The sequence below is a fragment of the Hylobates moloch genome, unplaced genomic scaffold (genome assembly GCF_009828535.3).
Source record: "Hylobates moloch isolate HMO894 unplaced genomic scaffold, HMol_V3 SCAFFOLD_4, whole genome shotgun sequence".
In the NCBI taxonomy this organism is placed as follows: domain Eukaryota; kingdom Metazoa; phylum Chordata; class Mammalia; order Primates; family Hylobatidae; genus Hylobates; species Hylobates moloch.
Genome location: NW_026652279.1, coordinates 95,384,656 through 95,400,260, shown reverse-complemented (window position 1 = coordinate 95,400,260; position 15,605 = coordinate 95,384,656). Strand labels below are relative to the sequence as shown.

Genomic DNA, 15,605 nt, shown 5'->3' with positions numbered 1-15,605 from the left:
CTGAGCAGACAGAGTTGGAGTTAGGAGTAAGAGAGGTTTACTGGGGACAACCTCTCTGAACGATGAAGATGGGGAGGGGATGGGATTGGGCCCAGAAAACCTTCATGTGGCGATGTTGATCTGATGGCTGTGACAGAAACGAGAGAAGCAAGCAGAGCTGGGCAGGGCAGGTCTCAGACCACACTGCCCATCCGATGGGACCCTCTCATACTGGGTTGGCAGTGTAAGCCAGTGGCCCAGTTGCCTTCTTAACAATGGCTTTGGCTGGGCACGGTGTCTCACGCCTGTAATCCCAGCACTTTGGGAGTCCGAGGTGGGCGAATCATGAGGTCACGAGATCGAGACCAGCCCGACCAACATGGTGAAACCCTGTCTCTACTAAAAATACAAAAATTAGCTGGGTGTGGTGGCACCTACCTGTAATCCCAGCTACTCAGGAGGCTGAGGCAGGAGAATTGCTTGAACCCAGGAGGTGGAGGTTGCAGTGAGCCGAGATCACACCACTGTACTCCAGCCTGGCCGACAGAGTGAGACTCCATCTCAAAAAAACAAAACAGCCGGGCGCGGTGGCTCACGCCTGTAATCCCAGCACTTTGGGAGGCTGAGGCGGGCAGATCACGAGGTCAGGAGATCGAGACCATCCTGGCTAACACGGTGAAACCCAGTCTCTACTAAAAATACAAAAAAAAATTAGCCGGGCGAGGTGGCGGGCACCTGTAGTCCCAGCTACACGGGAGGCTGAGGCAGGAGAATGGTGTGAACCCTGGGGGGTGGAGCCTGCAGTGAGCCGAGATTGCGCCACTGCACTCCAGCCTGGGCAACAGAGCAAGACTCCGTCTCAAAAAACAAAACAAAACAAAACAAAAAACAATGGCTTTAACTACTTGTAGAATTTTAAGAGATACTCTGGTCTTAGGAGCATCACATTTACTGATGCTCTGTTAGAGTGGCTGGTGTTTCGCATTTTATAAGTAAATCCATTTTGTCTGTGTTTGCATGGAGTTCAGTTTCAGAGGGTGTTCCTAAACTCTGGAGGAATATAATCCCTTGATTACTGCTTCTCCCCCTCACTGTACCCCGCAGTAATGTCTCCTGATACAGGGGTGTGGCCCAGCATCTGACTGTCAGCGCGGAAAAAGGGAGCTCTGGACCTAATACGAGACTCCTTGATTGTGGCCCTCCTTGCTGCTAGCGCGTTGGCAGCATGTGTGGAGTCGAGTATGCCATAGACACTCAGCTATGATTCAAGATTGTATATCAGACATTACTGAGAGCCTGGCACAGTTCCATCAGGGTTCTGTAATACTTGGCTCATTGGTAAGTAGTGCCTTTGGCAGAATGGTGAGCTCTGCCCAGGAGCAGCACAATGCTTTTATTACTTAGGCCTATAATTCCTTATCTTCATGGAATTATGGGTCATCAGGATATCATACTGTGCAGGTAGTATATTTGGTTGTATTAACTTATACATTTCATTTCATAGCTCATTGATATTAAAAGCCTTTCATTCAAGGGGGGAGCTAATAATTTATACAGCTAAAATTGAATAAATTCAGGAAGAGTGCCAAGAATGCCAGGCCTCTTGTCTTTCCTATCCCTGCCAAGCAGTCACTTGCCAGACTCTGTTCGTTCATTCCTTTGATCTGCTTCTGAGGTCAGTTGCTGCCCCCTTGGCATCCCAGACCCTCTGACTCATAATTAGAGACCCTTCCTTTGTGGGAACACCTTACCTGTATCTGTTATAACACATCTTATTCTACTTTCTTGTAATTTTGTACAAGTTTCCACTACTAGGTCATTTCGGCTTGTTATAGTTGGTCTATCAATATAGTTTTTCCGTTCTCCACTCTTTGCCCTCCTCTTCAGAGAAGTGTCATGCAGGGAAGCAGAGCTAGGAGGGTTTGTCTTTCTTGTGTGTCTATCTGGCTATGAGGTGGAGGAGAGCACAAACTCAAAGGAAGGGACACTCTGAGAAGTCCAGACCATAGCTGTTCATGTTGCAGCATACGTGCTCACAGCTTTGTCCCACTGCACGGGATGTTCTTCTCCATCTTTACCATTTGCTTTGGAAGCTTTTAGATGAATCCCAGCTGCTGACTTTACAGTGAAAGGCATCTTAAATCTCTCCAACCAATCACCCGTTTCCCCAGCTGGAAGTACTGGTCTTTCTCTTAGACTCTGAACATCCGTAGCTCTCACTGTCTCTGCTTCTTCCACTCTCACAGGTGCTGAGAATGGTAATGGTAAGGCACAGTCCACACTTATACAAGTGGACATCTTGTTAACTGGGAAGGCAGACACATAAGCAGAATAATTCTAATGTGGAAAATGCACAGACTGGACCGCTGCACATGGTTATGTTGGTCGTGTGAGACTGAGAAATGTGCTTTCTGGAATTACTGTCCGCCCCACCTGTGCCTGGGGGCCCCATGCATAGAGGAGAGGGATCTAACCCAACCCGAGGATGTGCAACGGGGGAAGACATCTCAGAGGAGAGAAAGCCTGGGCTGTGTCTTAAGGGGTGAGTAGTAGGCAGGCAGAGAACCGGTGGACAGGAAGGAAGTCCAGGTTAAAGGAAACACTCCACATACGAAGCCGTCTTAGTTATTTCCGCATGTGTCAGTTTCCTCTCCAGACTACAAGTGCTTTGAAGGCAGGGAGAGGGTTTTTTAACTTCTGCATTATGCACACAGAATGCCCAGAATTTATGGTGACGGAATGACTTATTGTCTGCTTTAGCCTTTTTGCCTGCCTCCTTGACTTACTGAATTCTTATACCTGTTCCTATCTTAAACAGGGGTGTCCAATCTTTTGGCTTCCCTGGGCCACATTGGAAGGAGAAGGACCGTCTTGGGCCACCCATAAAATACACTAATGCTAACGGTAGCTGATGAGCTAAAAAAAGAAAACAATCCCCCCAAAACTCATCATGTTTTAAGAAAGTTTACAAATTTGTGTTGGGCCACGTTCAACGCCATTCTGGGCTGCATGTGGCTTGTGGGCCACGAGTTGGACAAGCTTGCTCTAGAATACATTAATCTTTAGTATTTGGGACTTGGCTTTTGCTGGCTTAAGCACCCAGTACCATCACTGCTACCACCGCTAAAGCCTGTGAGTCTGGAATGGCTATTGGGATTTCTTTTTAATGCATAGACTCTAAGAGTATACTTTTATTTTTAACCACCCCACAAAACCTAATAAAAATAAAAGATTCAGTTAGTCAACAGATATTTTATTGTCTATTTCAGAAAACTCTTTGAAATGCCACCTTCATTTATATAAAGGTCAGATAGATGATTTATGTAGCTAAAAGATCATATCGATGATCATATAGATAAGGGTCATATTAATGATTCTTATAGTAACAAACAAAAAAAATGCACCTGTGGACATTGAGCTGGTTGCTTAATTACTCCTTGCCCCATTTTTATTATCTCTAAAAAATTATCTCTAAAAATAAGCATGCTCCTCATATGATTGTTATGAGGATTGGATGGATTTACACATACAGAATGCTTAGAACAGTGGTAGGCTCAACAATAGTTGTGCTTTTTATCACACTTGTCTACGGCACCTTAGTGACATGGCAAAGACAACAAATCGACCTGGCAACCCTGAGTCGGTTGTGGAGGCCTTGGATTCAGATGATTGCATATGCGTCTCTTTGGCAGTGCTCTTGCTTTTTAAAGATTTTCTCATATTTTAAACTTTCTCACTTCTGTGTCTGAGAAGAAAACGTGATACACAAAATGTCAACTCAACAAGAGAGTCGGGAAAAGCCATCCTACTGGGGAAGTCTATTTTGTGTCAGTGGAGTTGGGACAAAGGTGAATGAGCTGGCCTCCGTAGAGACTTGCTCAAATCTGACTGCATGTATTTAGTGGGTTAAGACTGCTGATGGAAGTAGAGCATTGGGTTCATATGACCAGTGATTGTAAGCAAACAGGACAGGCTGATTGGCATGAGAAACTGGGGCGATAGTTGAAGCAAATGAATATTTTTTTTCTTGTACTTGACTGCTGACTTCCATCTGCTTGGAGCCTCCACCTCCCCAAGAAAGATTAGAAGGAATGTTAAGAGAAACATCAAGACGTTTTCATCGTATGTCTTTCAAAAATAGCAGGATTAGGCAAGCCAGCCTTTTGTTTACGAGGAGACTTTGTAGACTAATTCTTCTTTGTAATACATACAACACTTAATTGTATATATTAATCTGCATTATATAGTTATATTATAAACACCTCATACTTACAAGAGTTGGATGGCTTGACTCTCAACACTTTCCACATTAAAGAAGAGATACCTGAGCAGGGTTTTTGTTTTTGAGATGAGGGTCTTGCTATGTTGCCCATGCTGGCCTTAAACTCTTGGGCTCAAGGAATCCTCCCGCCTCAGCCTCCTGAGTAGCTGGAATTTACAGGTGCACTCGTCATGCCCTGCAGAAGCCGCATGTGCTGGGGCGCACCTGCGGTTCCAGCCACTGTAATTTTAAGGAGTGTTTGGAATCCAGAAGAATGGCGTGAGGGAAGTGCATTAAAACACTTGCCTGTTTTTGATTTCCACAAGGTGGAATGGAAGGTGGGAGGAGGAAAGAAAGCAATGTAATGAGATACACCTTGATGTTTCTCTCCCTGGGGAAAGTTTTCCCAGTCGGAGAGATGAGGTGTGTGGAATAAGTGAGGATAATACTGAGGAGCAACAGGGAGGTCCCGTTTTCTTGAACTGCCCACTTGTGCTTCCCATGTGGTCTGGGAGCTGATCTGTGCTTCATGTTGTTTGGGAGCTGATCTGAAAGCTCCTGGGGCCTCTCTGGGGCCTGGCTTCACAGGGTTGTGGAATGAGGCTGACAGAAGGTGGCTGAGAGAGCACAGAAGATGCTGTAGTCTCTGCAGAGGGAGCCCAGGTGAGGCAGAGCCATCTAGGGAACACAGATGCCCTTTGACAAAGCCAAGCCAGACCAGTCACAGACATAACCCAAATGCCAGCAAGGAGACCAGGGATGTCATTCTTCAGACCAGAGGAGGCAGAAGGCATTTGTATGTAAGGATCCCAACTATTCCCCATGGCCCCATTTCTACCCTCCATGGATCCAGCACCATTTTCAAGAGAGAAGCCAGAGGAGGATTAAGTGATTTGGGAGCTAAAGCGTCCTTATGCAAGGAAGAGTGAATACCACTTACTTAAACTTTTCACATTGGACTGAGCTACAAACAAAACTGGACATTTCCATTTTTTCCCAGTTATCTATACAGGATGATGCCTTAGGAGGTGGGTCAGATTAGTTGCAGACTAAATTTAAAGAATTGCATTTTTCTCTGTCCACTTAAGACAGAATGTGAAATTTTGTGTTCACTTGATTCACTCGTCAAACATGTTTACTGAATGCCTTCTGCATCCCATTTCCTGGGGATGCAGAGGTGATGAAGATGAGCATGGGCCCTGCCCTCCTGGAGCTCCTAGAGAATGTTGGAAGAAAGAAAATGAACACACACATTTTATGGAATGGTATGTGCCTTGCAAGAAATATTGTGTGGTGTTAGGGAATAAGTGAGAAGGGGAATACTGTAGCTAGGGCGTGGTCACAAAGTGCTTCTGTGGGGAAGTGACATTTAAGCTGATGCCTGAGTGATGGGAAGAAGTTAGTTAGCAAAGACCAGGGAATGACATTCTAGGTGAAGGAAAAGCAAGTACCGGTCTCTGGAGAAGGAACAGAGCTGATGTCTTGAGGAAAGAAGGTCATCATGGGTGGGGTTCAGGAGCAGCAGGAGAGGGGTCACTGATGTCGCTGGGGAGGTGGGCTGGCTATGGGGTTGGTTGCAGTGAAGCCATGTGCCTTTGGCCAAGCTGTGTGGGTCTTCAAAATGCTTAGGACAAGGCTGGATGCAGTGGCTCATGCCTGTAATCCTAGCACTTTGGGAGGCCGAGGTGGGCAGATCACCTGAGGTCAGGAGTTCAAGACCAGCCTGGCCAATATGGTGAAACTCCATCTCTACAAAAATACAAAAATTAGCCGGGCATGATGGTGGGTGCCTATAATCCCAGCTACTTGGGAGGCTGAGGTGGGAGAATTGCTTGAATCTGGGAGGCAGAGGTTGCAGTGAGCCAAGATTGCGCCATTGCACTCCAGCCTGGGCAACAGGGCGAGACTCCGTCTCAAACAAACAAAAACAAACAAACAAAAAAAACAAACAAAATATGCTTAGGACAGGCAAACCACAACTTCAAAGGAAGTCGCGCCTCTCCTAGATTAGCTGTTCAAAGACGGTGTTCATGCATATTGAATCAGCAATGAGATTTTAAAGCTGGTGTCCCTAACTTGGGCCAGTGTTGGGGTCCTAGGAGCAGTGGAGAATGTCCATCCTAGCAACAGAGGAAGTTGCTAAGGAGAAGTAACTGGACTTGTATTTTTAAACCTTGGCCAGTCCAACCATATGAAAAATTACTCTGAGTTGAGTGTTTGAAACATAGCTTTTCTTTTTTTTGTTGTTCTTTTTGGTTTTAGATATGAAATACATTTCCTTAAAAGCACATTTGTCTTCATTTAATTTACAGGATAAATTTAATACATCTAAGGTATAAAATGGGTTTCGAGGAACAGAAGCCCAGTGTATATTGCTGTACTTATTGGAAACAAGGCTTCAAATTACAGTGGCTCAACTTTCACCCACTGTGCTGGAGCCAACTAGGTTGTAAATAAAGTATCACCAGCATGTGTCCCTGCTCACATGCAATTACACCTGCAATGCTCTGCTCTTTCTCTGCACAGCCAAATCATAATCATTCTTGTAAGCCTACTTCAAATGGCTTCCTGAATGAAATCGCCCTGTTTCTTTGGCCCCCATTGAGACTGGCAGCCATCTTTGTGCTTTGAATTTCCACATTTCTTGCTCTCTGTTGCTGTAAAAATGGAAGCTTATGTCCCTCTCCCTACCCACTACTTCATAAAATGCCTTCTATCTAGGAGGTGTTCAATAACTGAATGCATTCCACACCCAACAATATTTTAAATCATAAAGAATCCATGGCCTGTTACTTCTCTTTTCATCTTCTCTGATCTGAAAAAAAGAAAGAAACCAACAAGTATTTGCAGTAATAAGAAATCCTGACCCATCAGTGTCGCTTTCCCTTCGTGTTTATTTCTTTTGAAGTCTTGGGTAGAAGTGGATTGCAAATGCTATATTTGGAGAGGTGCGGTTTGTGCAAAGGAGGGTCTTGAAAAGGCCTTCGAAATGTGTCTGCTAAGGCTAAAATAATCACATTTTGCATTTGCACAGCATTTTCATTGTGTCTGTTTGATTAGGAGAAATAATCAGCCCAGTGCTTCCTCAGTGGCTGAACTGCTTTTGATGTGCCTGTGTTCTGAAGGATTATAAAACATCTTTGTAAATATGGGGTAAAGGCTATAGTTGAACTTGAAACTCTTTTGAGGAGCGGAATGTATGTGTACATGCATGCACACCTGCCTCATGTTACGAAGGCTTTGCAATGACTGCACTCTTTTCCTAGAGATTTTTCTGGGGGCAAAGAGAAAACTACCTTTACATACTTTTCAAGTACCTAAAACATTAGAAAAAAGACAACCAACTTCTTAACTCATGTAATAACAGTTTGAATACCTATGTTTACCAGGAAATTTCAGCTAATAGAAATTTAAGTGATTATTTCCTTGAGATGGGAGTTGGGATATAATCAGGCTGTGAACTGCAAAAGAACTTCGTTTACGTAAGGGCTCAGCAAACCATGGCCTGTAAAGCAAGACTGGGTTTTACGTTTTTAAAGATGTGTGAGGAAGAACAAGAAGGAGGAGGAGGAGGAGGAGAAGAAGAAGAAGAGGAAGAAGAAGAAGAAGAGGAAGAGGAAGAGGAGGAGGAGGAGGAGGGGAAGGAAGAAGGAGACCATGAGACAGAGACCATATGTGGCCCACAAAGCCTAAAATATTCACCAACTGACACTTTACAGAAAAATTTGCCAACCCTTGATTTATGGCCAACCCTTGATTTATGTAATCGATTTCTATTTTGCAGATGAAGAAACCAAGGCTCAGATGATAGCCTGCTTACCTAAGCTCACAAGAAACAGCCTGTTCTATTAAAGGAGAATCGGATTCAAGTTTCTGCAGATCTGGCTTCTAATCATATCTTTCATTTGAGCTAATATGGTTTTGTGACTGATAATAAGGTTTCCCTTTTGGCGCTATCGTTCTAGAGTTCACAGGGAAATGTGTGCAATGCAGTTCTAACACCAACTACCTGGAGTGAGGTCAGACTTTACAGGTTAAGGGCACAGTCCTCTAGAAGATTGTCCATGCTTCAACGATCAGCTGCAGGCTGTGGGGTTCCCAGACCACCTGCACATCTGACCAACTGGCTACACATTCAAGGGTTCCTACTACTCCTCAAAGAACTCAGAAAAAATGCTACACTTATGGTTACAGTTTTATTGCAAAGGATACAAGTCAGGACCAGCCAATTGGAGACACAGAGGTTGAGATCTGGGAGAGTCCTGAACATGAAGCTTCTGTGTCTTCAAGATGTGTCACTTCCTGGCATATTGATGTGAATCACCAACCTGGGAGCCTCCCCTGAGTTTCAGTGTCCACAAGTTTTTATTGGGGTTTCATTATGTAGGCATTATTAATTGGATCATTGGTCACATGAATTCAACCTCCATCCCCCTTTCCCCTCCCCAGAGGTTGGAAGATCAGGCTGAATCACCCAGCTGAAACCTCCAACCCTCTAACCACATGATTGGCCTTTCTGGGATGGCTGGACCCCATTCTTAAACCATCTAGCAACCCACCATGAGTCATCATCTTAACAGGAACTCAGGTGTGCACAGAGGGGCCCACCATGAATAGCAAAGATGCTCCTATCACTGCAAAATTCCAGGGATTTAGAGGCTCCCTTACAGGAACTGAAGACAAAGACCAGACATTATTGCACCACAGTGTCCAAGCAGGGTCTGACTCCACCTTGACTTTTCATTCTGTGCGTAAGGAGCACAGTTACAGACTGACTGATATGGGACGGCCTGCGTGACTGGCATTGGGAGGAAGATGAGGGTGGCCCATGTGGCTGTTGTCAAGAGGAAGATGAGGGTGGCCTGTGTGACTGGCATTGGGAGGAAGACGAGGGTGGCCTGTGTGACTGGCATTGGGAGGAAGACGAGGGTGGCCTGTGTGACTGGCATTGGGAGGATGATGAGGGTGGCCTGTGTGGCTGGTGTAGGAAGGAAGATGAAGGTATTTCTTTCCGAAGTTGTTTTTTTTTTTATTTTTTTTATTTTTGGAGATAATGAAACCTCTTTGCCAGGGAAATGGACTAGATGTGTCTCAAGCATCTTTTGGATTTTTAAACATTTCAAATTAAGTTAGGGTGAAAATACTGCAGTTTGGAGTGAAGGATTTTGTTTCTGTGTTACTTAAGGCAATGAAACAGTAATAATTTGCCCTTATGTTAACTCTTCTTTTGTGTTTAATCCCTTATTTGAAGTTCTTAACTCCCTGACCTATTTAGTTTATGCTTTTATTTATGTATGTTACATAAGTTATCATAAACTAATACATACATACATATTATAATATTTAATATATTGGAACAAATTTCAAAAACCTGTCAGCATTTTTCATTTTCTTCCCCAAAACCATCTCCATGGAATTTGTTTATGTAATGGATAGAAATTAGGTGTTGTCCTCACTTTTACCTGCTCCCCTGACAATGTGAGGTCCATCATTGTCCTTGCTTCCTCACCAGTGACTTCCACATTCTTATTGCCACACACACATTCCAAGTGAGTGAAACGATGAGGAATTTGAGTCATTCAGTAAAATGAAAAACATGACCAATCATGTGGTTAGAAGGTTGAAAATATGAAAATATACATTTTGTACAATGAAGTGAACAAAGTGCATGGAGAAGACATCAACCGGAGAGCTAGAGCTGGCAGAAGGTGAGCTGCTGAGTGAGTGTCCCTCCCCTTCCATCCCCTCATGCTTCTGTGGGTCACTGGTGTATCTACTGTAACTGATCTGCTCTCCTCTGCCCTTCCCTATTCTTCACCTGTCCTCTTATTGCTGGTCTCTGGTGGGCATTCTCTACCATCTCTCTTGATTTCCTAACATTCTGTTCTTTCTCCAACCCTAGGCAGAAACTCTGAAGGCAGGAGGAGGAGGACAGGGGTGCTTATCTCATTAGTCTTGCACTTCCCACCCACTTTGGGGCTTCATCAAAACCTACTGGCCCAGATGTTGCTGTGAAGACTTTCTTCTGCCAGATTCAGCCTCCTGGGTCTGGGTTGTGGCATTTAACAGCATCTGTGCTAGATTATCTAAAATCCTGGGCACCTGGTGGTGATCTACAGGTGAATAGGAATTTGTCCCTCCTCTTTAACCCTTCTTGCTTTTCCATCTTATAGGGAAAAACAGGTTCTCTGCATACTGCTTTACCATACTAGTTAAGATATGTGGTCATGAGAAGTTTATAGAATGATCCAGTGGTGGCTCATGGAACCCAAACCCCCTAATGCAGCTGGGATCTCGGAGAGGACTGGACCTAGGACCCAAAAAACTGCTGCTTCATCTCTATCTAAAAAAAAAAAATCCTTTCTCTGCCTCCTGGTCCACTCAGAGGGTAGAAGATGGCCATCTAGAGACCTGGTGTGTATATGTTAATAGGTCAGCCACATGCAGAAATGGTTCCTACTAGTTCCCATGTCAAAGTTCCCAGAACAGAGACCCTTGGTGGCCCAATTTAGACCGAGTAACCATCCCTGGTCCAAAGAGCTGTAACAAGTAGATGGGATTTCATGGTATGACCCAGCCAATGGGCTCCCTGGCTTGTATGAGGAAAGAGGTCTGATTCAAGGAAGACAGAGAAGGGAGCAGCCGGTTCAGCGGCTGGGTAGGTACCTTTAAAAGGCACCTACTACATTAGCCTCTTATGTATTCATTTGACATACTCTTTCAGACTGTCTACTGTGTGCTAGGCATGATCCAGGGCACTCTATCCACGGATAGAGCTGTGAAAAAGATGAAGTCTCTGTCCTCATGGCCTTGACCTTCCACTGTCTTGTCTGCATTTCCACTTTGCAGGGTGGGGGCAAATTTAGTGCTTTTCTCTTTGCTTACTCTTGTTCTCTCAGTTCTTTCCCTTCCCTTTGGTTTCCTTCTCAACTAATAGATATTTATTGAACTCCCACTCTCTGCTGACACAGCACCTGTTTAAATGGTGGAGGTGTAAGCATATACTCATTTTATGTGGTAGTATTTGCAAAATGCATTAACTCAGAATTATCTCATGAAACCTTAGTCATAATGTGCTTTGCTGTAGATGGTATAATGTTTCCTTAGGCAATATGTTTTCCACATATTTTTTTTTTTGAAAATATTTTTTTTCTAATACAGGGTTAGGTTGAGATGAGGCCACTGAGGTAGAAAAAATTTATCTGAATCTTAGGGACAAGTGCGGGGTGGTGTAACTGTTTCTACCTAGGAAAAAATCCCAAGGTTTTCCCTGTTGTGGTACAGAAAGCTGTGTTGGCCTGAAGCATGCTAGGTAGGTAAGTAGGAGATATTATTCCACTTCATTCTGTCATCACTATTTACTCGTGTCAGTAATTTTTTTCACTCCAATATTTGTTATCCAACATCTACATTCTTGTTTGGAAAAGTTATTGTTCCTGTTATTATTTCTATCAGGGATTTTTTTTGTCCCAGTCTTCTTCAAACCTCAGTGGTCTCGTGTTTCTTCCTTTTCTGGTGCACACATTTAAACCTTACCTCCCCAGAAATCTTGCAGAGTTTTCTTTCTTTCTTTTTTTTTTTTTTTTTTGGTAGAGATGAGGTCTTGCTATGTTGCCTAGGCCGGACTCGAACTCCTGGGCTCAAGGCCTCCTCCCAACTTGGCCTCCCAAAGTGTTGGGATTACAGGCATAAGCCACCGTGCCCAGCTCAGGGTTTTCTTTTGAGATGTTTCTCATGTCCATCCTTTTATCCCAACCTCCATTTAATTCATGCTTTTATCATCTTGCTTCTAGATTGTAGAATTAATTTCCTACTTGGTCCCCTTATCTAAAAATTCTCCTCTCCTGCTGTTCCCCCTTTGCCATCACTGCCAGATGCTCTTCTCTCCTGCTCAGAAACTTCCTGTGGCCTCCTGTGACCTTCAGGACGAAGTTCAAGCTTCTTTGCTTGGGATTGAGTCATCCACAGTCTGGCCATAGGCTATTTTTTTGGTGAACTTTTTTTCTACTTTTTCCCAATTTGGACCCTCAGGGTTGATTTGTTTTTTTAGTTGGTCCCGACACAATTTTGTCTGCTTGGGCCTTTGCTTAGGCTCTTCTTGCCCTTGCCCACAATGCCCTTCCCTTTCCTACAATGCCCTTCCCTTTCCTAATCCACACCTCACCCACATTGCCAGGCTCTTCTGTCTGTACTCAGAATCTATTGACCACCTGCCCTCCCAGCACAAAGAGGCTGCTGACCTCTGAGCCTCCTTAGCACCTTTGGGCCCACTCTTAGTCACACACTGGTAAGTAACCATGGTTACACCTTCATGCCTTAATTGAGGGAACATTTTCAAGGGCAGGAACCTGATCTTTTGTTTTTGTGTTCTCAGCGGCATCTAACAAGTGATCCTGACAGGGTGCTCATCAGCATCACTTAGTGAGCTTTAGAAACAAAACACAGTGACCACAGAATCTGAGCGGGCAGGGCCCAGGAACTAATACATTGTGAAAGCCGCATTGGTAATACTAATGCACAGGGGAACTGAGAGCCGCTAGGTGAGCAATGAACCACTTTGACCACGCACTGTTCAGTGAACCCAGCCTGTCCCTACTGTCCTGGAGCTTGGGCTCCTGGGTGCAGTGAGACAGAGCATCCATAAATAAAATCAGGTAATGATGATATCTAGGACTGTGGAGGAAGATAAGGCAGAGTAAGTGGGCAGAGAGAAAAGCAGTACTTTCATATAGGCTAGCTTCAAAAATATTCCCCATTTGTCTTACATCAGCAAATGCTCCAACACCTGGCCTTCCCTGATTGAAGTCTGGGAGCCCCAGCTGGTGGGCCAGACAGTCTGGAAGAAGGGATTCTTGCTCTCTGCTGCCGCTTGTTGATGAGTAGAGGACCGAGCAGTGTCCCATGGAGCCAGAAAGACCCCAGAGAGTGGGAGGTTGGAGGGAAGGAGGTGAGGGATCGTGTCTGAGTGAGGAATAGCCAGGGCGCTGTGGGCACACGCGAAAAGCAAGAGGAAAACTGGAGTGTGCCTGGCCTGTGACCAGGGACCTGGCTTGAGTTCCGGAGCCTGCACCCACTAGGCGTCCCCATCTAGGTGAAGGGAGAAGCTGTCCCACTTAAGACTTAACTCTTACTTAATATTCAGAATAATATGTCAGCTTTCGGTAAACGAGTTTACATTTCGCTTGTCCCTTTCTTAGGATAAGGATTATCATCCTTCTAATCACTTTAAAAAGATGATGTAGCCAAAAGTTTCTCTTTCAAAGTGTTTCTCTATGACAGTGAAAAGTATTCTTTGTAACAGGGAAGTGAAGGTTTACCTGCGTAAGATGTCAGGTTTTTTTTTTTTTTTTGAGACGGAGTCTCGCTGTCGCCCAGGCTGGAGTGCAGTGGCGTGATCTCAGCTCACTGCAGGCTTCGCCCCCCAGGGTTCACGCCATTCTCCTGCCTCAGCCTCCCTCGTAGCTGGCCCTACAGGCGCCCTCCACCTTGCCCGGCTAATTTCTTGTATTTTTAGTAGAGAAGGGATTTCACCGTGTTAGCCAGGATGGTGGATGGTCTCGATCTCCTGACCTCGTGATCCACCCGCCTAGGCCTCCCAAAGTGCTGGGATTACAGGCAGGAGCCACCGTGCCCGGCCAAGATGTCAGTTTTTTAATAATGTGCAACGTCCGTTTCTTTGATAGTTGGAAAGCGTGGCAGGTATTAGAGGGCGAATGTATATTTAAGAAAAACAAGATAAGGCTTCATCTGTAGAGTATTAATTTTTCTGTGATCCTTTACCTCAGACGCCTCTCCTCTGAAGGTCACTTCTCAAGCTGGGCAGCCCCTTCTAACAAGGGATGCTGCCTTGGAGTTGGAGATGAGGTTAAGATCTACGTGCGTGTACCAGTTTCAGTAATAACTGGATCCTTCTCTAGGTCTAGGCTGGAAGGTCTCAAGTGAAGGTTATTGCGGGGCGGGGGTTTGGGTCCACCCAAAAAGTCTTGACCCATAAGACTGAAATCAAATCTTGAGATAGGCTGGCTTGCCACGTAACCACAGAAACAGTAATTTAAGCAATAAAATGAAAGCTCGCGCGCTGGCCCAGAGCTGGGATTGGGACAGCTATTGCACTCAGGTCTCCAGGTGCATGTAGGGAGAAGAGCAGCGGATTCCTTGCAGACAATGGTGGGAGCGAGCTCTTCACCCTGGGGTCTGGGAAGCCCATTTTTAGCGCCCAGAGTTGTGCTTTCGCCATCTCCTTCTGCGGTGGCTGCTTGTAGGGCGCATTCCCGTTGCTGCTGTCTCTGTTCCTAAGGAAGATCAAAGGATCCCAGAAAACCCAGTTCCAGAGCTCAGTCTCCGGGACTAGAGGGTACGCTCGGCCAGATGGCTGGGGATGCCGCTGGCCTTGGCGCCCCCGCCGTCCCCGCGCGGTCGCCCTCCCCGGCCCGGCAAGCAGCTTGGGCTTCCAGCCCGGCCCGGTCCCTGCAGGGAGGGAGCGCAGGAGCTGGGGGCGGCTCTCCCGGGGCGGCGCTCGCTCCACAAGCGCCGGGGGCTGCGCGGAGCGTGGGCGTGGGCGGGGCCGGGGGCGGGGCCGGCCGTGGCTGCGGCGGCGGCGGCGGCGTCTCCAGGGGGAGCCAAGGTACATAGGCGGCGCCCGCCTCACCCGAGCATCCTTCCCCGCCGGTGGCCGCCCGCCCGCGGCCCGCGCTCGCAGCCTCCCGCCTGGCGGTTGACTTCTTTGTGTCGTATTCTCTGCCTGCGCCCTGTCTCTGCAGGACCTGTTCGTTCTTCTTTGGGCTATAAGAAGGCAGAGGATGAGATGTCCCGGGCCACGTCTGTTGGAGACCAGCTGGAGGCACCCGCCCGCACAATTTACCTCAACCAACCGCATCTCAACAAATTCCGCGACAACCAGATCAGGTAGGAGAAGGCGGCCGGCTCGCGCGGAAGGCGGTGGAGTCACAGCTAGGAAGGGGCTCGCCCTCCTGCGCGGGGCTTGGCCGCGCACCTGGCCGGCCCCCATCCGTCTCCCCCAGAGCCTTCCCCTGCCCCCTCCCCACCCCACTAGCCCGCGGTGCAGCCCCGCGCTTCCAATAGGGTCATGCGAATGCAGCCCTCACTGTCCTCTCCTGCGCATCCTTTCTGCGCCCAGCCTGCCTCTGAGCCCTGAGAAGTTTTCACTCTAATGTCACCGACAAAAATGAGATCTCTGCTCTTTTCATCCCTGGGCTTCCTTCCCGGAACCCCCTTCTAGCCTTGTTTTAAACCAGTTGATAGCCCTCTTTAGCAATTTTTAGACCATACTATGGGGGACGTGCTTCATAAGGGAATCCCACAAGTCACAAGGACTCACATTCAGTTCTCAGTGGTCCACGACAAT

At 46.3% G+C, this 15,605-nt stretch overlaps 1 protein-coding gene across 2 annotated transcripts in view; it reads left to right on the top strand.

Moving 5' to 3' along the window:
- The window catches only part of ATP8A2 (ATPase phospholipid transporting 8A2), a 713,978-nt gene that overhangs the window by 87,195 nt on the left and 611,178 nt on the right, over positions 1-15,605 (top strand). The window contains exons 1-2 of one of the 2 annotated variants that reach the window (XM_032150617.2): positions 14,601-14,864; positions 15,001-15,145. In XM_032150617.2, coding sequence (XP_032006508.2) covers positions 14,609-14,864; positions 15,001-15,145 — 401 coding nt within the window. In that variant the 5' untranslated portion in view covers positions 14,601-14,608. Of the gene's footprint in view, positions 1-14,600; positions 14,865-15,000; positions 15,146-15,605 lie in introns of those variants that run through there. The other variant, XM_032150616.2, reaches the window with a different exon arrangement.